At 32.1% G+C, this 22,670-nt stretch overlaps 5 protein-coding genes across 5 annotated transcripts; 3 read left to right on the forward strand and 2 right to left on the reverse strand.

Annotated features, from left to right (window-relative positions):
* Window positions 1–220: 220 nt before the first annotated feature.
* Window positions 221–1,438, reverse strand: LOC130015711 (uncharacterized). The gene is made up of 3 exons (XM_056106398.1): window positions 1,297–1,438; window positions 690–1,207; window positions 221–564 (listed from the first exon to the last, which is right to left on the reverse strand). Exons 2-3 carry the CDS (start codon window positions 1,013–1,015, stop codon window positions 372–374), a joined length of 519 nt encoding a protein of 172 aa, XP_055962373.1. The 5' UTR covers window positions 1,016–1,207; window positions 1,297–1,438; the 3' UTR covers window positions 221–371.
* A 4,566-nt stretch (window positions 1,439–6,004) lies between these two features.
* On the forward strand, window positions 6,005–7,119 carry LOC126653660 (uncharacterized). The gene is made up of 2 exons (XM_050347598.2): window positions 6,005–6,793; window positions 6,904–7,119. Exon 1 carries the CDS (start codon window positions 6,208–6,210, stop codon window positions 6,790–6,792), a length of 585 nt encoding a protein of 194 aa, XP_050203555.1. The 5' UTR covers window positions 6,005–6,207; the 3' UTR covers window position 6,793; window positions 6,904–7,119.
* A 6,694-nt stretch (window positions 7,120–13,813) lies between these two features.
* Window positions 13,814–14,647, forward strand: LOC126687575 (uncharacterized). Its single transcript, XM_050382134.2, has 3 exons — window positions 13,814–13,919; window positions 14,009–14,116; window positions 14,196–14,647. The coding sequence occupies exons 1-3, from the start codon at window positions 13,917–13,919 to the stop codon at window positions 14,634–14,636; spliced, it is 552 nt and encodes a 183-aa protein (XP_050238091.2). The 5' UTR covers window positions 13,814–13,916; the 3' UTR covers window positions 14,637–14,647.
* Window positions 14,648–17,758: 3,111 nt separating this feature from the next.
* LOC126685725 (pentatricopeptide repeat-containing protein At5g66520-like) lies at window positions 17,759–20,319 on the forward strand. Its single transcript, XM_050379656.2, has one exon. The coding sequence runs from the start codon at window positions 17,926–17,928 to the stop codon at window positions 19,234–19,236; it is 1,311 nt and encodes a 436-aa protein (XP_050235613.1). The 5' UTR covers window positions 17,759–17,925; the 3' UTR covers window positions 19,237–20,319.
* On the reverse strand, window positions 19,314–19,805 carry LOC126685726 (uncharacterized). The gene has a single exon (XM_050379657.1). The coding sequence runs from the start codon at window positions 19,803–19,805 to the stop codon at window positions 19,485–19,487; it is 321 nt and encodes a 106-aa protein (XP_050235614.1). The 3' UTR covers window positions 19,314–19,484.
* Window positions 20,320–22,670: the final 2,351 nt, after the last annotated feature.

Genomic DNA, 22,670 nt, shown 5'->3' on the forward strand with positions numbered 1-22,670 from the left:
ATGAGATATCAGCCAAACATTCAATTGATTCCTTTGGTTTAGTTTGATTTTAAGGTTTGGTGTAATACCAATTATTTTTTCTCAATTTTGTACTTCTACTATAGAACAGAACAGAAAAATAGAATTGAACTCCTGCCTTTTAATATAACTATTGACAATTCACAATTTTGCGGAAATTTGCTAAAACACTACACATATTGTAACTACCTGTTTTTACAAATACTCTAAAATAGACTTCAAATAAGAAATAAATGGACATTTATGTCCTCCAAGCAAAATAAAAGTGTGACAAAAAGGAGACTTTCTTTACAAACAAAAATCAATAACATTCTTCATCTTGAACCTCCATAAATTAGCTTCCTCTTCACTCCCTAGGCAGATGTTCTCTTGAGTTTTAGAGGACCCTCATCTTCACTAACACAAGAAGAGCTTTCCTTCCAACGAGCATACAAATATAATGACGAAGCGTAACGAGCACGGTGTTCTTTGACATCATAATCATGCCCCATAACTTTCCCATCAACAAAGAACTCAGCAGCGGAAAACATATGAACTCCACAATCACTACGAAAAGTGAGAAAAAAATAAAAAAACATAAGAAACAAGGTTGACATTAGGTTCCTATTCTGTCACCATAACTCTTTAATATAACCCAACCAACTAAAGTTAAAAACAAATTATAGACTTACACATCATTTTGGATAGGCATGTTTTCCACAATCTCTATTCTGAACGGATCAGTTATTCTCTTTCCCTCATAAGCACCGGCAGTAGTATCGATGTCATCTCGAGAATCATAAAAATTGGTAGCTTGAAGGAATAGTGGAAGCAACACACTATAGGAAGTAACATATTCAGTTGCTGATCTGTCATATTGCGCCGACCTCAACGAATTGTAGATATAGATGCATCGTTCCTTGAAATTCAGGCGAGCCAAAATCCAATGCCAATCGTTAACACAATTGATCGGAAAAAGAACATCGTCAACATCAGCCCAATTCGTATTGCAACGCATAGCACCACCTTTAATGTAGATAGCCACTGTATGTTTCAAAGAAACAAGTGACACATCTTGCTTTTTCTTGTATGCTGTGTAGAGAGTTTGAATACGCCGATCAAAAAAATTATCAGTTGACGTACATCTACTGTTTGCAGCACATCCAGATTTTATTTTCTTTCTCAGATAATAAAAGAGAACATCTACATGCTGCCAAATAAACAAAATTCAAGGTTAAGTAGCCATACAGTCACAACAATGTTATTAACTAAGTGAGCATTAAAACAGGATTTACTTACAGAACACTCAAGAGGCTTTCCAACGTGGTAGAGATGGTAAAACCAGGATTTCGTTTCAATATCAACCACGCCAAGAGAAAGACGAGGATGGAATTTATCAATCTTTGGATCGTATATCCAGCTTTGCCTTCTAAACAAACAAAGAAAAAAAAATTAAATAAGTGAGCATTAAAACAGAACTGAAAAAAGTTAGTCGAGATACGAACTTGGCCCCTTTAGGACGTCCTTCTTCCAGCCAATTCTGAATGATGTCTTGTTTGGTGGCATCACTGAATAAAATGTGATTAGCATCAAATGGACAAATACGGACTTTACAACCAGTTTGCGTCGGTATGAAGCGGCTTGAAGAAGGACCAGACTACCAAAAACATAAGAGAGGATACAGTAAGTAAACTATAAAATTAAACTATAAATATAATTTAAAGCAAACAATACCTCCTTTGATTTGAATTCAGCAATCGATTCACTTGCATTTTTTTTAGTCTGATTGATGGTGTCATCTGGTGGAGATTTTAAATTCAACTCGCTTTGTCACGAAACCTAGTAAATTGACAATAAACAAATTAATATAGTTAATCAAAACAGCTTAATTTCAAATTATTAAATATACCTCAAAATTCGGAGAGATAACATCAACGTGTTCGGAAGAAACAATAACACAAGGTTCACCACGGTCATCCTTGCCTTCAAGTACAGCCTTCTCGCAAACCAAATCTTCCAATTCGACTTTTTCAGCACCTTCTTCTTCATCAGCAGACTCCCTACCATCCCTTTCTTTGCTGGAAGTAGCTTTAGTATCAGCAGAAACAGGAACAACAGACTCCCTACCATCCCTTTCTTCTCGTTCCGTTACTATAGAAGTACCATTTTTACTTGGTTTCACTGAAATGTCCTCTGCAGGAAGAACAACCTTTTTTCCTTTGTCAACCCTTGTCTGCAAGCCATCAGAAACATCATGTTTCTCAATTTCAACCTGATATAGATATGGAGTTCACATTAGGTTCCCATCAGGTTACAATAACATAATATGAAATAACATAAATTATATTTAACTAAACTCTAAGTGATAAAGTACAAAATACATAAATTAAAACAAATTACCGTTTTAGAATCACCAATCAGAGTTAGCCTATCATTCAATGAATTGGCAACTGTCAAAAGTTCGGAACATTTGGAAGTGAATAAACGTTTCAAATCCATTATATCATCCTTAATCGTCTTTTGACCAGCCATCAAAATTTCCAGCCTCTCTTCCATAACATTTAAATTCGAAGTGTTCGACGTTGATTCACCGTCCTTCAATATATTAAATGCCGGACAATAACCCTCCTCGTTTCCCTTAATTTTTTTGAATAAGTCACCTAGACGAAGGGCATTCATCTCTGCCGGGGTTGGAACAATTGATCGGAAAATCATCTACACATAACAAATGAACACCATATATGAAAACAGAGTCAATGATAAATTACATTTGAAAAATTGAAAATTTAACACATACGAACCTCATCGGATGCAATCTCAACAAATAAATCCCTGTCAACATCAATGTATTTTGCAGGAACGAATGCTTGCCACCTCAGAATCCGCGGGATAGCATCTTTGTTCACTAGCTGAGCAAAGGTATTTTCCACCGTCGGGCAACACTCGTAGAACCAACATACCAGTGCATATGGTAAACCTTGAAGTCGATACTGGTAAATGTTGTCTTCAATAATAAGAGATCCCGGACTAAGAACAGCTCTTTTTGACAAAGAATCAAACGTGTACTTGAAAACGTCAATACCCCATGGATAGTCGTTCAAATCAGCCGAATCAACTACGTCAAAGTCCTTCAAAGGGATACGAGCAGTCCTCGGTGAAGCAAGCAAGAAGTTATGCAAAAAATGCATAAATGCTATCTTAAACCCATCCTCCTCCGACTCCCAACGCCTAGCTTTGAAAAAATCCTGAAGGGTCTGTTTAGAAACAGATTGCAGCCCGCTGAAGTACTTATCCAAAATGCCGTTTTCAACTTTTGTATAGGCATACTTACTACTGTCACCTTGACAGTTTAAACCCGAGATCAAAGCAAATTCGTCGATTCCGAATTTCAGCCTATGACCGCCAACCTCAAACCACAATTCAGACTTCTTTAGCTGCTCCACCTCCCTCAACAATAAACAATGTATGATCTGATTTTGCACTTTGATCTTGGGAATATCAAGAAAGTAGCCAAAGAAAGATTGTCTAAACTTTTCCAATTCACCTGGAGTCAGAGTCGATTTGATATCAGAAATGACATCGTATGACATGCGCGTATCAATCTTCGAGTGAACACGATCTTCTCGGCTTACTTTAAACTGCCATAGCTGTATGGAAATTAGAGTGAAAACAGTTAGATATCAAAAATTTCACAAAGAACATGTTGACATGAGCCAGACGAAAATAGGAATTCGGAAAATAACAAAAGCCAGAAATTAAACCCATAGTATGCACACAGATTTACAGCACTCTTTTTCAGATATTTATAGTGCTTGTCAAAGTAAAACTGCTGGTCCAATTCAGCAGTGCAAAAAGTAACATTTTGTAGGTTAAGGTAATAAACCTCCAAGGCAAGTAAAACAACACTAAGCTGGCTCAGGTTCACTTCAAGCTTTCAAATTTTAGAGCTCCAACATAAAAGTCTCCCAGTATCTACATAAATGTACACTAAAACTGCCAAGCTATGTAACACGGCCTCGGAAACTTGTAAACAAGACACTTAGATATGGACACGTAGACGTCAAGTCATTGTTATTTCAAGATTTTCCATAATAAAAATTGCAATTTTGTGTCTGAAACGCCAAGTTTCCAATACATGAATGTTGATTGAGTAAATTGTCCATCCTACTTAGCTGCCAATTAGTAAGGGTAATTTAGAGTTCATAACAATTTCTAACATTCCTCTCAATACAATGCCCAAAAATAACCAAATCAAAACCTGAAATTTCATTGTCAAACCCAGTAGAATGGAGGAATTAACCTTCAAAAACTGAAATTTCAGTACCCTAAAAAAATAGAGTTCATAACTGTACCTTCAAAACTATCTACCAACCAACCTAACCACAATTTTATATAAACATAATTCCAAACAATCATACTTAAACATAATTTCAAACAATCATATAAACAGAGTCAATTTATTATTTTAAGACATAAAACAATTCTAATGCAGTAGGTTCTTAATTGACTTATAAACTAATGAAATCATACCTTAGGAGGAGATTTCTTGGATTCAGTTCTGGAAATGCCTTTGTGTTTCTTCGATTTCGGAGGTGAATCATTTGCATGTCTCTTCTTACTCAACTGCACAGGAGATGGAGGAACTGAAGCTTCTCCGGTTGACACTACCTTTTTGTTTTTTGAAGCTTTTTTTGCAACGGATTTCTTACCCATATCAGCGATTTTGATATTACCGTCGTTCTCAGTGGCAGCCCGTGTAGTCACCATGGATTTAGGTCATAAAGAAGAACACGGCAAATTAGGAAGGAAGAAAAGAGTTTTGATTATTTAGGAATGAAATCAAATTTTGCAATATCAAATGGGTATTTCCCGCTATATGAAAAAAGGAGAGGTAAATTATATGATACATTAGACACACACTAAAGAGACATATACCTTAGATGAGGATAAAATTGGAATAAAAAATTTAAAGGGTGTTGAAAATAAATTAATATTTTCAATAGAGGCATTTTTTCAAGGGTAAAAAAATGAAATCAATAATTTAAAATTTTGAGATTTCAATTAATTTGTTATAGTTTTAATAATTTAAATGATTAAAATTATTATTTTAATTAGGGTATGTGCATATAAAGAACTGGACAAGTAAATACTCGATGTCTGGCTAAATACTCGACGAGTTTTAAGCCTAACATCGAGTTTGTTTCTGTTCAGTGCTGCATAAACTCGATGATGGGTTAATATTCGACGAGTTTAAACCTAACATCGAGTTTATGCTAGTCCAGTTATGCCAAACTCGATTTCAGGCTTTGTTTTCGTCGAGTATTTAGACCCACCTCGATTTATTTTGAAAATTACTGCAATTGAAAATTAAACCTCCCACTTTTCTTTAGAAACCTAGAATCAAAACAAGTGAAAAAAAAATTTCTCTAAATCTTCCCCATTCCACAACCCGAAACCTAGCCTCTAAATTCATCAAATTGCTATCATAATCTTATCAAATCATTAACTAAAATGATGGCATCAACAAAGGGACGAGCTAAAAGAGTTGCTTCAAAAGGGAAATCATCAAGTTCAACTATGCCTCCGAAATTTGTTACAAGAGAAGATTTGTCCTCAAATTATGATTGCCCATTTCCAATTTTCTCCGACGAAGAAGGTATTCGTTACGAAACTATTTCACGCAAGCCTATTGTTATACCTAGATATTTTGATTATGCTTTGTTGACTAGGATGGGTTTGAAATCAAAAATTGATGAAATAGTTGGTAGAATGGGTTTAAATTTTATTGCACATGGTAAGTATCAAGTTTATAAAGAGTTAACTAGAGAATTTTATACCACCTTGAATTATGCCTCTAAGAATGAAAAAGCAATTTCTTTTAGAATAAAAGGGGTTGATTATAGCATAGGGTATGATTTTATGAATCAGAAATTGAAGTTGCCTAAAGGTGGCATTAGAGGTTGTCCTTCAAATTTTGATGTTAATAGAGTATGGAAGAAATTGACCGGTGAAGACTCGGTCGATTTACAACAAGCTCCTAATGGACTCATAATTGAACCATCATATCTTATATTTCATAAATTCCTTTGTCATTCTATATGTGGTAAAAAGGAGTCGAATAGAGTAACGAAGGATGATTTACTAGTACTTGACTATTTAGTGCGACGTTCGGCAAAAAGTGTTGATTTCATACACTTAATTTTTAAAAGCATGATGACCATGGCAACATCATCTAAAGTTGCACTTGGAAATGGTCATTTAGTAACTTGTATAGCATTGCTTCATAGTGCTATTGATGAGGATGATTTGCATAAGATGGAATGTTTGGGGGATGCGTATCTTAATGAAACTATGCTCCGTAAAGCCGACATTCTTGATATGGATGGAGAATTGATGAATGTAAAGGACCGAAATTGTTATTTAATTAAAACTGGCCAGCCGAGAAGAGGAAAGGGAAGAAAAGCAGAAATAGAAGATGACTGTGACGAAGATGAGGATAATGTAAGTAGAGAACTGGAAACCGAGAATGGTCAAGGTGAGGTGGTGAGGGATGATGTCGGTATAGATCAACCAAGAGAGGAGGAAGTGAGGCGACCAAGAAAGCCGAAGCGAAGGGGAGCTTTTGAAGAGGAAGTACTTTCTTTGTTAAATGAAACAAAGTCCAGGTTGACTAATATTGAAACATCTATCGAAGAGATTAAAAGAGAACAACGAAGGTCACATCGCCGATGGAAGGCTTGTTTCGGCACCTTGGGAGCACATGATCCTTCACCTCCACATACACCGGAGAGTTAAGGTTAGTAACAACCAAAATATTTTGATTATTTCATATCTGTATGCTGTCATTCATTTGGTTTCAGGGCATTACTTTTCTTCCTGAAATATCCTCTGTTTTCCAAATTGCAGATAAGATGGGTGGCTGATTGCATAGTTGGTTCTAAATATCTAATTCTGGATACGCTGTTTTGGAGACTTGGAGGTGCAGTTTTGAAGACGTGGAGCAGATGTATATGCATAGCTGTTGATTATGGATTTAGTATTTTGAATTTGGAGGTTTATGTATTTGAACATAAGTAGGTTTAATTGTGATAAACTCATGTGTTATTAGTAGGTCTGAAATGTTATTACCAAGTATGAATATTTCTTAATGCTATTATCAAATTTGAATATTAACACTTGTTAATTCTAGATCATTGTACACTAATATTTTTTTTGACAAAACTTTAAATTTAAGTTTGTTAAATTGTTATAAATTAGGATAGTTAGATGACTTTTATTGATTAACTTTTCTTATAAAGTCAAAGAATAAAAATTGATAAATTTAAATATTTATGAATTACAAATATGTAATTAATTTGTTACATTGGTCTTTTAGCTTTTATTTTTCTTTTCCACCAATTTTTAATATTTAAATATCTAAATCCGTAGAAAAAAGGATTATGATCTAGAAAATTTGAATAAATGTTAATATTTTACAAATTTAAATATTTAAATTTTAAAAATATGTAATTAATATTTTGATTACATCAGTCTTTAAGCTTTTATTTTTTGGTTGAGTCGATTTTTTAATATTTAAACATTTAAAATTATTAATATATTATGATATGATCTATATATTTTTGATAATTTGTTTCATAAAATTTTAAATTACGTACATTATTAAATGTATAAACTTTATAGAATGCAACGACATAATAACATGTCTGTGTGTGCTACTCATAACTTGTGATTATTAAAGTGTGTACTGCCTGAACCAATCTGTTTTCGAAATTGCAAAAGTGCTTGGTTGCAAGATATGTACATGAATTTGAGATTTATGTACTTAAAAACGAGTTAGTTTATTTGTGATGAAATCATGTCTTATTTTACGAGTAGGTTGAAGTTGTAGGTTCATTTTTACATCTCACGTAAGTTGAGGCACATGCAACGTTAAATTGAGGCACATGTAACGTATATTTTAAGTTCTCTTAATTTTTATCAAAATTCATAAAATTAACTTCATGTAAATTTTGCCACATTGCTTTGTTAATGTAAAAATGGAATTGAAACAAATCATTCTTTCGTGTTCAGTTCTCAAGTATACATGAAGTTTTTAATGTCAACGATATGAAAAATGGATGTCCTTGGAAAACTAAATAAAATATTAATTGTTTTATTTTTTTAGCGGTCATTAAAAAAATAAATTAAATATTGTTTTATTTTTTTAGCGGTCATTAAAAAAAATTGAATGTTGCTAATTAATGTTGTTTTTTCTAACCCTAACACTAATCCTAACCCAAAACCCTAAACCCTAACCCTAAGCCCTAAACCCTAAACCCTAAACCCTAAGCCCTAAACCCTAAACCCTAAACCCTAATTAAGCCCTAAACCCTAAACCCTAAAATACAATTTTAATAATGGTTATGCGAGTAAAATCATATTCAACGGAATAAATTTAGCTATTAAAAATTCAAATTATACTAATTAAAAACATTAAAATAAATTATAAGAATAGGCAAAAGTGGAAAAATTTCTTATTGTTGCAATTTATTTGCAAAAGGCATATATTACCTCCAAAAAAATTAAGACAAAATATTGTTTTGAAATATTTATGTTAGAGCGATAAAAATGGAGTGGTCAACTATTACGTTGAATAACACATAAATTTTTGATATCTAATCATAAATAAGCATAAAATCAACCATTTATCAACATTAGACTCTTTGTTTTGCTTTTAATATGGGAAACAAAGACTTTTTATTTTGCATTTTGCTTCTATATCTAAAGGAAAGTGGTGATATTTGGATTAAGTTGAAAAAAATAGATTTTAACTCGAGTATATTGTTTAAACTCGTCGAATATTTTCCATGTCATCGAGTTATGACGAGTTCAGTAGAGCATATATTCGATGAAACATATAAAACTCGTCGACTTTCTCTACTACCTCGAGTAAAAAACAATATTTCTCCAACAAGATTTTCAGAATATATCTCAAACTGATTAGATTTGACACGATTTTGGCAAATCAAATCAGGAAAATTTAAAAACGAATTTATTAGGAGGGAAAAAATATTAAAATAGGAGGGAAACGAAAAAAAAAGAGAGGGAAACGAAAATAATTTGTTCCTTATTTAATTTTTTAATTAAAGAAGTTCCCTCTAAAAGGAAACTTCTTTGGCATTAACCATAATTGCAGGAATCACGCTGTTGAGTGACAAAATAAAGTGGTTTCTTTGTTCTTATCAAAATATCGATCATAAAAAAACACTAATGGATTTCAGTGATTTTGCGACGGACAATTCCGTCGCAAATCACTCATATTCCGTCGCAAATGTGTATTTGCGACGGATTTTCGACGGACTAAGTCCGTCGCAAATGATCTGGTCGCTAAAATATTAGCGACCAGAGAGTCGCAAATATGGCGACGGCCAGCCCGTCGCCACAACCAAACACACCGTCGCCAATGTCGTCTCCCAAAAAATGAAAAAGGAGACGTATTGGCGACGGATTTAAACAATTTGCGACGGAATCAATTCCGTCGCAAATATTGACAATTTGGGAGACGACATTGAGTCCGTCGCAAATTGTCAATATTTGCGACGGAATTGATTCCGTCGCAAACTTGTACCATTTTGCGACGGAATTGAGTCCGTCGCAAATTGTTGTCGCAATTTGGACAAAATTATCTATTTTCCGTCCGTTTTTCCTATTCAATTCACGACGATTAAAATCTGTAAAATCTATTATTTGCAACTCTCATTAAAACTCAATTTCCAAAAACGACCGATTTCATATAAAAACATGTTATATTTTACATATCGTAAGAAAATATACAAAACAAGATAACACAAAATGTATAAAAGTGACAAAATACAAAATGTCAGAAATACAAACGTGACACTACAAAGTCGGAGTGTCGTCATCGTCTGAAGGACCTGGGGGTGGGCGATACTGCGGAGGAAGAGTCTGCATCATCTTCGCCATCTCGGCCTGAATAATCTCGGCCATCCTCTCATTGGTTGAATATTGTAAATAAAAGCTATTTCAATTAAAATAAATCAAAATAAGCGATAAAACCTACTTGTTGAAGGGCAGAACCGCAAATAGAAGGTGAAACGCTCGGATCACTTGGAACTACGGTGCGCGGCTATCAAGGGCTATCAGCAACTGTTAGAGAATGCAAACCTATCATATTAAATAAAAACACGTATTAATAACAAATTTCTACTAAAAATTCGGCAGCACTTCCCCTAAAAATGAGCATCACCCATTTTTCAGGGAAGTCCTACAAGCAAATCACAATAAACAAAACTAACAATACATAAACTATGTTACCACAACTAATTAATTTATTTTAATAATTTTAATCTAATTTAACCTAAACAATTTTAATCTAATTTAACTTAAAAATATTCAAATATAAGTTAAAAATTTAATCTAATTTAACCTAACAAGTAAACAACTATTTAAACAAACATATAATTTAACTAAACAAAAAATCAACATATGTTATTGTAATAATTTAACCTAATTTGAATATAAATTACAAAACATAAAATTAATTAACCACAAAACTAATATATATAAATTAATTTAACCTAAAATAGAAAATTAACCTCAAAACTAATATAATTTACATTAATTTAACAAAAAACTAACCTAAAACAGAAAATTAATCTAATTTAACCTAAATCAGAAAATTAAAATCATTCAATTAACCCTAAAACTGAAAATTAACCATAAACTAATCTAATTTAACCTAAACTAATCTAATTTTCAATAATAATACTATTTATTAAACTAATTAACTAAACTAATAAAATTAATAACAATTATTAATTTGATTAATTAGCTTACCGGAAATAGGGAGGAGAGGAAGCGACGGCGGCGGTAGGAAGCGAGGGCGGCGGTCGGCGGCTGGAGGAGTTGTTGGCCGGCAGAAATAAAGGTGGCAGTAGGAGGACAACCGCTGGCGGCGAGGAGCAGGAGTGGCGAGGAGGCGACGAGGAACAGTTGACGGCGGCTGGCGAGGACGGCGCTGAAGAGGAGATTGGAGGGAGGAGGGTAACGGCGGTCGGCGGCTGAAGAGGGAGAAGAAAGTGAAAATGAAAATGATAGGTTAGCTGTTTCATTTATTACGATAATTAGCGACGGATTGCGAAATCCGTCGCTAATTATTGTAATAAATGAAACGATGCGTTTAGGCATCTAATTTAGCGACGGATACATTTATTCCGTCGCTAAATTAGATGCCTAAACGCATCGTTTTGAATATCAGGTCCATTAGCGACGGATTTAGAAATCCGTCGCTAATTTTGGACTAAATCATTTGGCGCCTTCAAAGCCCGCCATTTTAGCGACCCATTAGCGACGGAATTTCCGTCGCAAAAATGGCGGGCACGCTCCCGCCAAGAAATTGAAGGTTTTTGCGACGGATTTGAAGTCCGTCGTGGATTCCGTCGCAAAAACAGCAAATTAGCGACGGATCAGACGTCCGTCGCAAATTTCCGTCGCTAATTTGCTGTTTTCTAGTAGTGAAAATTACAAACAATTCTCACCATACTTGTTCTTCAATTCAATTTGTTTCAACGATTTTCTGAACAATGTCACTTAATACTAGAAAAAGAGTTATATCGTTTAACGAATTACAAAGATCAGCTAGACTGAAAGCTCATTTGAGGAAGGGGAATGACAAACCATCGATGAAAAATATATCACAACAATCTCAGACTACCGAAACTGAGTCGGAACCTATTCCTCCTTTGGTGAACACAACATCTCCGTCTCCTCCAATTCAAAACCCAAATAGTATTGAACATCACAACCACCGTGATGATTCAACTGCAATACCAGTGGCTGCTGAAGTTAACAGGGATGGTGAAACTGAAACCATGTCCGGTGAACCAACAAACGTTGATAAAGGTTAGGTTGAATTTATTTTGTGTTTCATTTATTTTGCTTAGAGAATTGATATAATTAACAAATGAAATTGTGTTTCAATGCTTTTTCTGGAATGGAAATATTGTTTTCAAGTTATTTTTTACCTATATTTTTTGCAATTCGTTTTTTTTTCTCTATTTTGTGTTTCATAAAGTTGACATACGGTTGACATAAGGTTCATATTAGGTTACAAAAACCTATAAAAAACTGCATCTAAATAAAAATTAAAAATAGTATAAGAGATACATATCAATTTGAATTGAGAAGAAAACTAACATGAGATAAACTGTAGTATTTCTTAGGTCTTCTTCCCAAAAAGAAATGTGTTTTAATTTAAAAATAGTTTAAGAATAGTATAAGACATACATATCAATTTGTTTCTCTTTTTTGTGATTATTTTGTGTTTCATGCGGTTGACATAAGATTCATATTTGGGCACAAAAACGTCTTAAAAACTGCATTTAAATTTAAAAATAGTATAAGACATACATATGAAATTTTAAAATAGTATGATAATTACATATAAAGTTTAATAGAGCAGCAAACTAGTATGAGGTAAAGTTTTGTATTTCTTACGTATTTCTCTATTCTGTGTTTGTTTTTTGTTTTCTGAGGTTGACTTATGATTCACATATAGTTTATATTCAGTCACTATAACGTTTACAAACTGCATATAAATTATTTTTTAAAAAAGGTACATATCAATTTGGAAACAAAAAGCAAACTAACATGAGGTAAACTGTTGTACTTCTTAGGTCCTCTTCCAAAAAAGAATGGTAGAGGTAAAGCTAGAGGATTTGAAGTTAAAAAAATGACTAAAGATGGTTCAAAAATTGGTGGAATTGTGATTGCAAAAACAAATAGATTACCAATTGGTCCTTCAGAAAAGATATTCAAAATGGAAATTGGTATTGTCACTCGATTAATGGCACCGCTAGGTAAACTTTATTGGTCTCAAATAAGCGCTGAACAAAAGGAAGCCTTACTTACAACTATTCAGGTAAAATTAATAATTATTTTATAGCATACTTGTTATTTCGAATAATTGTATTCTTATAATATGTGACTATTCATATGTTTTTTTATTGATAGGGTGAATTTGAGATTGATTTAAGTGATCCACATGCAAGAGAAGTAGTATATGGAATGATGGCTAGACGATTTAGAAATTTCAAGTATCAGTGTCACTTACACTATAAGACGTTCGCTACTCGTGAAGAAGCTGAAAAACATCCACCCAAGGATGTAAAAATTAACGATTGGAAGAACCTATGTGAACATTTTGATGAACATGCACACTTTAAGGTAATGTTTCAATTTTATATACAATTGTCTATTATCGTTTGCTAAAAATGAGTACTTTATTATCTAATTAGTTGGTAGTATGTTTCCAATTATATCTAAATTAACTTCACATATTGTGTTCTGAACGAAAATACGAGGTTTGTTCAAAGGATTTCAATATTAAATGATTTTTAACCTTTTCATAATTTATTTTAACTCTGAATAAGCTTAAACTCGAGGTTAGACTTGAAACACTTCGAGTTTAAAGCCTCTCCACGAAAATGAGCTTATACAGAAATGAAAATCTCGAGGAATGAATGATCTCGTAGAGTATTTTTTCCTTCCTCGAGTTAGTTCATATCTGAGAAGCTCAAACTCGATGAAAGGCTTGAAACTCTTCGAGTTTTATGCCTTACCTCGAGTTCAGATGTCTACATAATTAACATAACTCGATAAAATGCTTGTACTTCGCCGAGTATTTGGCATGTTTACGAGTTATGCTTCTGAGATACGAATATCTCTACTATTTTGGTTAAAATAGTTTATATCTAATTATATAAAACTTTTATTATTGATAATATGATATGTACCTTTAAAACCTTTATGTGTTGGCTTTATTATAATAGGCTCGAAGCACTGTAAACATTAATAATCGCAAGAAAGTGACCTTTTCTCACACTTCGGGATCAAAGTCTTATTGCCAACGTTTGTATGAAATGGTAAATATGAGTTTATATGTAATCTGTTTTTGATTTCGTATTTAAATTCTTTATCATTTAGTTTTTAATCAATTGTATGAACGTTATAGGAAACATCTGAAGTCATTGATGAAGAGCCACCTGAAATGAGGCTCTACAGTCAAGCACACCGTAAAAAAGACGGCTCATGGATTGACCCAGAAGCTGGAGATAAATACGTAAGTTCTTTTTTTATATATATATAGTTATCTAAACACAATTTTATAAAGTGTTATTAAAGCATATTTAATTAATTAGGAACAAATGGAAGCTATTCGCTCAAAAGCACTCGAGGAAGGCGTTGCAATTGATGGGAGGAAAATTCTACAAAAGGTTTTGGATATACCGAAGTCTGGTTATGCTCGTGGACTCGGATATGGAGCCAAACGGATAACAGCTAAAGAATCAGAGTTTGAAGCTCGTTTACAAGCAGAGAAGTTTGAGACTGAAAAGCAAGTTAAAGAACTAAATGACCAAATTCAAAATCAACAGGTGAAAATTGATAACATTTCTCAATCATATAGCAAACTCAAGCATCTTGTTCAACAAATGTTGAATGCAAAAGATGATGAGGAAATATCTATTGATGGCGACGAAACATGTATCGATGGCTGTGAAAAATCTCTTGATGACGAACCATCTAATGATTGGTATGTGACGGCTTACTTAAATATATTTTTTAATTCGTTACGCTTTTAAATTTTTTCTATAATTTGAAAATTATTCACTTAATTATGTCAGTTTGAAAATAAAAGTGTATATAATAAACGTATTTTTTTTCTTGCAGATTGGAATTGAATGAAAGAAGATGGACGTCTCCTATATCAAAAGTTAGGCCTAATTTAGTTTCTTTTCTTTATAGCAAATAGTTTACATGTTTCATACGATCGGTTATTTTAGTGTTATTAAAGACTTAATCATTGATAATTTTATGTAATATTTGAATTGATTTTAGCAACAAATTACCGTATTCAATTATTTTGGTATCGATAAAAATGGAAATAATAGCTTGTTGTGACAAATTAATTTTGTTACAGCTACCTAATAATAATGACAATTAATTTCGTCACGTAATGATAAATTTCTTCTTGTGATAAATTAAATTTGTCACCGTTAACAACTTATAATGACAATTAATTTCGTCACGTTATAATATATTATTTGTTGTGATAAATTATATTTGTCACCGATGACAAACTGTAATGACAATTAATTTCGTCACATTATGATAACTTACTTGTTGTGATAAATTATTTTTGTCACAGCTAACTAATTATAATGACAATTAATTTCGTCACGTTATGATAACTTACTTGTTGTGATAAATTAAATTTGTCACCGTTGACAAATTATAATGACAATTAATTTCGTCACGTTATGATAAATTACTTATTTTGATAAATTAAATTTGTCACCGTCGACAAATTATAATGACAATTAATTTTGTCACATTATCATTATATTACGTGTTGTGATAAATTAAATTTATCACAACTAACTAATTATTATGACAATTAATTTCGTCACGTTAAGTTAAATTACTTCTTATGATAAATTAAATTTATCACAACTACCTAATTATAATGACAATTAATCTCGTCACATTATGTTAAATTACTTGTTGTGATAAATTACATGTATCACAATTAATTAATTATTATGACAATCAATTTCGTCACTTTATGATTGATTACTTGTGATAAATATTTTTTTGTCACTTCACATTCTTTTTGTCACTAATAACTCGGCGTATGTGGTGACAAATGTATATTAATTGTGATAAATATGGTTTTATCACCATATAATCTTTTTGTCACTAATAACTCGGTGTATGTAGTGAAAAATTTATATGAACTGTGATAAATATTTTTTTGTCATGTTATTAGCGTTTTGTCACTAGAAGTCGATGTATATTACGACAAATTTTGACAACATTGGATTACTTGTGATATACATTTTCGTCACAATAAATATGAATGTGACAAAACAATTTTATCACAATAGAAAATTTATGGTGACAAACTATAAAATTGACTTATTGTGACTTGTTTGTTGTGACCAACAAAATTCGTCACAAAGTAGTCACAATAACGTTGTTGTGACAAATTTTGGGCTTAACATGATAAATTTTATTCGTCACAAGAAGCCAAATTTTTTGTAGTGTTAAGACCATTTTTTCATAAAAACGATAAATTAATACACGTGACCATAAGGTGAGGTTTAGTGTGAGTTTTCTTTCATGTTTGATTTAAGGGTTAATTGTAAATTAAATCATGAACTTTATACTAATTTGCAATTACAATATGAACTTTAAAACTTGGCAATATCAGTAACCAATTTTTATTTTTTGGCAAATTGGTATATCGATCTAAAAAACACTGATGTGGACATTGTAATATACCGCCACGTGTCGTTGCATGATTAATCAGTGTATCAATTTGCTAAAATAATAAAAGTTGGTTACTAGTACTGTCAAGTTTCAAAGTTCGTGTTATAATTCCAAATTAGGGTAAACTTTGTGATTTAGTTTGCAATTAACCCTTGATTTAATTTGTGTAGTTGATGGGTTTCAGTATTAGAAGCTCACTTCTTCAAGTGTTGTTTCCAGTGACGGAGTTAGAATTTAAACATAAAAAGAGTCAAATTGCAATATATAATATATAAAGTAGATAATTTTAAAAAGGCTTAATTGCACCAAAAATTACAAACTTTCGCGTGTTTTTGGTATTTAACATAATTTTTTTTTCTTGGCATAAAAAATCATCAACTTTCATTTTTTGGCATATTCGTCCACATAACCGTTTTCTTTGAAAAATTAAGCGCAAAACGATGTCGTTTTAGTGCAAAACGGCGCCGTTTTACATTAAAAACGGCGCCGTTTTACATCTCGTGGACAAATATGCACAAAAATGAAAGTTGGTGATTTTTTATGCCAAAAAAAATTATGTTAAATACCAAAAACACGCGAAAGTTTGTGATTTTTTATGCAATTAAGCCTTTTAAAAATTAAGGGGGGTAAAATTATAAAATATTAAAAAGTTTGGTGATAAGTCTGACAATTTTGAAAATTTGGAGGCGGCAACGGCACTTTCATGACTCCCCCTCCTTCCGCTAATTGGTTGTTTATGATAAATAGAAAATTAATTTTGAAGGAATTTGTAAGTTTTGGACATTAGAACATGTGACGTAGATGCGATAAAGTTTGCGAGACTTGATTTTTATTGTGTTATTTGTTAGCATCCATTAAAAATACAAAAATTGACAAAAGAAAATAAATTTTTTCACTAGATTGGTCGTGAACCAATCGTGTTTGACTCTCTATTCAATTCCAATTTTAATTCTCAAAAGAATGCAACTAAGTGAAGAGATGTTCTTATATGAAACGAGGAAATTGTGGGTTGTGTTCTTATATGAAATGAGATGTTTTTTTGGCAAAGAATTCGGTCTGTTTGCCGTACGGGTTTGATCTAATGGTCTAATTCTCAGCATCCGGCTACGCCCTTTTTTAATATGGAGTGGTTGAGATTGGGCTACTGGCCATTATAATCCGAAATTATCAGGTATATAGATTTGCGGGTGGTCTACATTCCGAATTTTGACAATAATATTGAATTTCGATTTAATAGAGTGATTTCTCGTAAAAAAAAAATGTGTAGGATTTGAAATGGATTATGTCCTTCATGAAAATTGAGACAATCCCTAAATTAGGAGAAATTCTTGTGTGAACCAAGTTCGCCACTTAAGATTATGAACTATCCACTTATCGAGAGACACGTGTCAATAATAAATATGATAGCCAATCATTAAATACCATATTAATTATAGTTAAAGTATTTCTCCTCCTGAGTATATAGTACCTTCAGTTGCCTGCTAATTTTCTTCCAGAGTTGAAGCCGTGACTATCAAGAAAATCAAACACTGGTCTCCAATGCCATCTACCTGCTGCTTAATCCCGTTATTTCCACATTAATGGACCACATTATAAGCTATGCTAATAATCCCTTTTTCACAGTTTTTCAAACCCACAAAATACCCAGTTTCCCATTTCATCACAAAACGATTTTACAAACTGACCCCTTCAGCTATCAAGAATGCCTCCTCTCCACAGATTGCCTTGGAACTATACTCACAAATGCACCGTAACTCCACTCCTGTCGACAGCTTCTCCATACTCTATACTCTCAAATCATGCGCCCGTTTGAAGAATCTCACTCTCATTCGTCATTTGCACTCTCATATAATCAAATTGGGGTTCCATACTAATGTCTATGTCGCCACTTCTTTGTTACATTCTTATGTCCTTGCGTCGTTAAGCGATGCGTGTAATCTGTTTGATGAAATGCCTGAGAGAAACACCGTCACGTGGAATACTATGATTAGTGGGTATTCGAGGTCAGGGAATGTTGATAAAGCATGTGCCTGTTTTGAGGAAATGCCGTTGAAGGATGTGGGTTCTTGGTCTGCCATGATCACGGCTTATATTAACCATGGATTTTGGGATAAAGGGCTGTTGCTCTTTCGGGAAATGATGGCGAAAAGTGAGGTAAAACCGGACCAAGTGACTGCAGGAACTGTTTTATCAGGGTGTACTCTGATGGGTTTTCATGGACTGTTGGTTGGGAAATCTGTTCATGGGTTTATTGTGAAGAATGGATGGGAATTGAATGCGGAAATCGGGACAGTTCTTGTTGATATGTATGCAAAATGTGGATACTTGAAGAATGCAGTCCAGGTTTTTGATTTGATGAAAGAGAGGAATGTCATGACTTGGACTGCAGTGATATGCGGGGCAGCGCAGCATGGTTTTAGTCAAGAAGCGTTAACTTTGTTTAAGATGATGGAAGAGACTAAAGTTAGACCTAATGAGCTGACTTTCACGGGTATTCTTAACGCGTGTGCGCATTCAGGATTGGTTGAAGAAGGCCGTGTGTATTTCAGGCTGATTAAAGAGTATGGTTTGGAGCATAGAGTTCAGCATTATGGATGCTTGGTTGATCTGTTTGGTAAAGCAGGGTTGTTGGATGAAGCTTATGAGGTTATTAAGACAATGAAGTGTGAAACTAATGTTGTAATATGGGGCTCATTTTTATCGGCCTGCAAGGAGCATAAGAGGTTTGACATGGCTGAGAGAGTGATTGAACAGGTATTAACAGTAACAAAACCCGACAATGATGGAGGAATTTATACTCTTATATGTGATCTGTATACATCCAATGAGAGATGGGATGATGCTGAAAAAGTCAGGAAATTAATGCTTAACCAACATGTTAGAAAAGCTAGAGGTTCTAGTTTTATCTGAACCAGACTGGATCTTCAGAATCAAGTTATAAGCCTGCAATTTGTTCTTAAGTTCTAATTATAGGTGATAACATGAAAGAAAAGAAACACTCTGGAGTTAGATTTATTTCGTTGAATTATTATTGTTACATTTCATGCCAAAAAGTAACTTGCTGAAAAGCTAACTGCAGATGTCTAGTGTTAGAAAAAAGGAACAACAAGGGAAAAAAGAAGACAGATTTACAATGTACAGAGCCAATGGCTGTATGATCAATGAGATTTGGCAGTCTTCCCTTCTTGAATGTAGGTGGGCGGGATCAAAGAAGGCGAAACAAGCGGAGAAAGTAGCGGAATAGGGTCTTTACTATGGTAGAATGAACCAAATGAAGAAGCTTCAGATGATTCCGATTTCGAAGAAGTAATGCTGAATCCAATTGCTAGATTTGCAGTTTGGCTTTGGAGAATATCATTTGGCTTGATCTGCAGAGGACATGGAGCTCGTCTCTGCAATCTGCTCAATGCCTTTCTGTACTCAAATTCTTCTCTGTGAGTACAGATTTGGAATCCGGGAAAATCCACAGAATCCTCCATCCTTATGTTTCTGAGCTTATTATCTTGGAGAGCAGAATATTTTAAGCAGCATATGAATGTGGTGGTAATATAACTTGTTCCATTACTACAGACAAAGAATCACCATAAAGCATACATTGACGGGTCTCTATACAGTTGCCATCTTGCCTTGGAATGACGTGGATCTCTCACCTTATTAAAGAATGGCACGTCTTGTGAGGTTCGCGTACTTGAACTACCTTATATTTACCATATTTAATGTGCCTTAAAATTTACTTTAGTCTATAGAGAGTTATAGATAGAAGAAATACTTATTCCCCTACAAATATAAGGGCCGTTTCGTTTAAGATTAGAAATGGGAATGAAAATGAGAATAAAATTGGGAACGAGAAATAGAATGGGAATAGTTATTTTATATTATTTGGTTCAATAAGTTAATATGGAAATAGGAATGACTATGAGATTGAGTGTGCAACAACCAAATCAAATTTGATTAGATTTGATATTATAAAATAATTAGTTTTTTTTTGTTCTATTTGGTTTTAGTTATATTTTTTTAGTTAAATTATACTCAACTGTATTAAAAATCTGACCTAACCGGTGATCTTGTTTTCTATGAAAAAGAATTAATTCCTTAGACTTTTGGACCGGTACGTTATTAAAAATATAAAAAAAATCTGATTCTGTTCGATTCAAAAAATAGAAGCCTTTGATTTTGTTCGGTTTGGTTCGTTATTTTAATATTATAAATAATCAGTTTTGATTTGGTTTGATTTTGGATATATTTTTTTTTCTAGTTAAGTTCTAATATATTTTTTTCTAGTTAAGTTCTAATATAAACCAACCTGAAATTATCGAAACAAACTAAAAAGTCGAATCAAATTTGGTTTAGTTTTGATTTTATGAAAATATTAAATTTTCAATTCAGTTCGGTTTTAAGGAATTTTTGAAGTTCTAAAATAAACCAAACTAAAATAATCAAATGAACCAAAACTTTGACCGTGTCGACGAGTCAAGTTTATTTGGAAAATTTACATTCATTTAATTTTAGTTCAGCTCGCTTTTAAAAAATTAAACATTTTGGTTCGTTCGGCTAAATATTTTAAACAATTAATGTTGGAATTCAGTTTGATTTTAGAATCTTTTTTATTTAAGTTCCAATATAAATCGATTTAAAATCATCAAACTAAAATAAAATGACCAAAAAGACTAGTCCAGTTCGCTTCAGAATTTTTGTTTGATTTTTGTTTTATTCAGCCTAGTTTGGTTTGAATCGAAAATACACTTCTGTAAATGGAAATCAATTTTAATTTTATTTATTTATTTATTAATCTATAACATTAAATAGATTATATAAAAAATTACAAAAAGTATATTCAATTTTTTATTTTATAATTATATTATTTTTTTAGAAATAGTTATTTGAAAATATTTTTTAATACTATACATTATATATTTATTGTTAGAATATTTAGTTAAATTTTGATTTTAATTCGAATAGGAATGAAAACTTTGTTCCCATAGGTATAAGCGTAACAAGTGATTCTCATTGAAAGGATAATTACATTTTCATTTTTGGATATATTTGAATAAAATAAACACAAACAATGAAAATTATCCATTCTCATTTTTCTTTTCTTTTTAACCATAAACCTCCTAATAGGCTAATTTAAATTTGAATGTCCTAAATATAGATTAAATTTTATTTTTTTAGAAGTTAGCTGATTAAATAAATATTTAAAATATTTGTCATTGGGTTGTTAGTAGTAAACTAAATTAAAATTGATTCTTTTCAATTAAATTATTTTTAATTTTAAAATGCATCTCAACTCAAAAGTAATTTTTAATTTTTATTTAAAAAAGTATATAAGAAAATTAAGTGGATCACCTTGTAATGAGGATATTATAAATAACTAGTACAATTAAAATTCCAAAAATTACTTTTTCAAATATACATGTAAATCAAATAAGTATATATCAATTTGTAACGAAAAATATATTAAATTGATGTACATATGGTATGGTGGTTGTAATTGTTGAGTTCAATTTCCAATCACAAGTTAAATTAAATTTTTAATGCAATATGATTAATAAATAATTATTCAATTTATCCTTAAAGTTTATAATGCTATATAGATAGGAGCATAAACGACCCGAGCCAAAATTAAATAATTGCCAAGATTGAGTTGAAAAATATATAGTCTCGAGCTGGAGCTCAAATGAATTTAATTTTTTAGTCTGAGTTTGAGTTCGAACGACTTTTGAACTATCCTAACTCGTTTCGAGTTTACTATAATAAAAACTATTAATAGATTATCATATCTAATGTATTTTTTTTAATAATAAAATATAAAATTCGACCCATTAAGATAATTTGCAACTACGTTTAAATATATACTAAGTAAGTATAACAAAAAAATGTCATCTTATATGTATAAGAGATTTGTTTAAACTCGTTTGTGCTAGAGGATTATGCGCAGTGGAATTGAACATAATTTAGTGGGAAAGGTTAAGCAACAACAAAACAGAGAAACAATCAAACAAATATAAGATATAGTTAATTCTCTATGCTATGAGTGATGGAATGCGTATTTAATTCGTATCAAATTAAGAGATTATAAAGAGAATTGTTAGAGACTCCTCTAAGAGCATTCACAATACGGAGTATTTAAAGTTTAATAACCGATTGGTATTAAACACTTTTTATTGTGAGTGTTCAATATTTATTAAGTGATTAAGTATGCACCAAACAAATAAAGAAGCAACTCCTTTTTTTATTTTTTATTTTTTATTTTGCTCTTTTAAATTGTATTTAATGTAATAAATAAAAATAGAAGATTCTTATTAGTTTACTTTTTAAAGTCTAACTATTGTGGAGATTGAATA

This window comes from Mercurialis annua, linkage group LG6 (genome assembly GCF_937616625.2).
Source record: "Mercurialis annua linkage group LG6, ddMerAnnu1.2, whole genome shotgun sequence".
NCBI classification, from domain to species: Eukaryota; Viridiplantae; Streptophyta; class Magnoliopsida; order Malpighiales; family Euphorbiaceae; genus Mercurialis; species Mercurialis annua.

Coding starts and splice junctions, on each gene's coding strand:
- LOC126653660 (XM_050347598.2), top strand. CDS start 6,208: ATGATGACCATGGCAACATCATCTAAAGTTGCACTTGGAAATGGTCAT.
- LOC130015711 (XM_056106398.1), bottom strand. CDS start 1,015: ATGCGTTGCAATACGAATTGGGCTGATGTTGACGATGTTCTTTTTCCG. Junction 565..689: donor ATGCCTATCCAAAATGATGT/GTAAGTCTATAA, acceptor CACTTTTCGTAG/TGATTGTGGAGTTCATATGT.
- LOC126687575 (XM_050382134.2), top strand. Junction 14,117..14,195: donor CAGAAGCTGGAGATAAATAC/GTAAGTTCTTTT, acceptor TTAATTAATTAG/GAACAAATGGAAGCTATTCG.
- LOC126685725 (XM_050379656.2), top strand. CDS start 17,926: ATGCTAATAATCCCTTTTTCACAGTTTTTCAAACCCACAAAATACCCA.
- LOC126685726 (XM_050379657.1), bottom strand. CDS start 19,805: ATGGAGGATTCTGTGGATTTTCCCGGATTCCAAATCTGTACTCACAGA.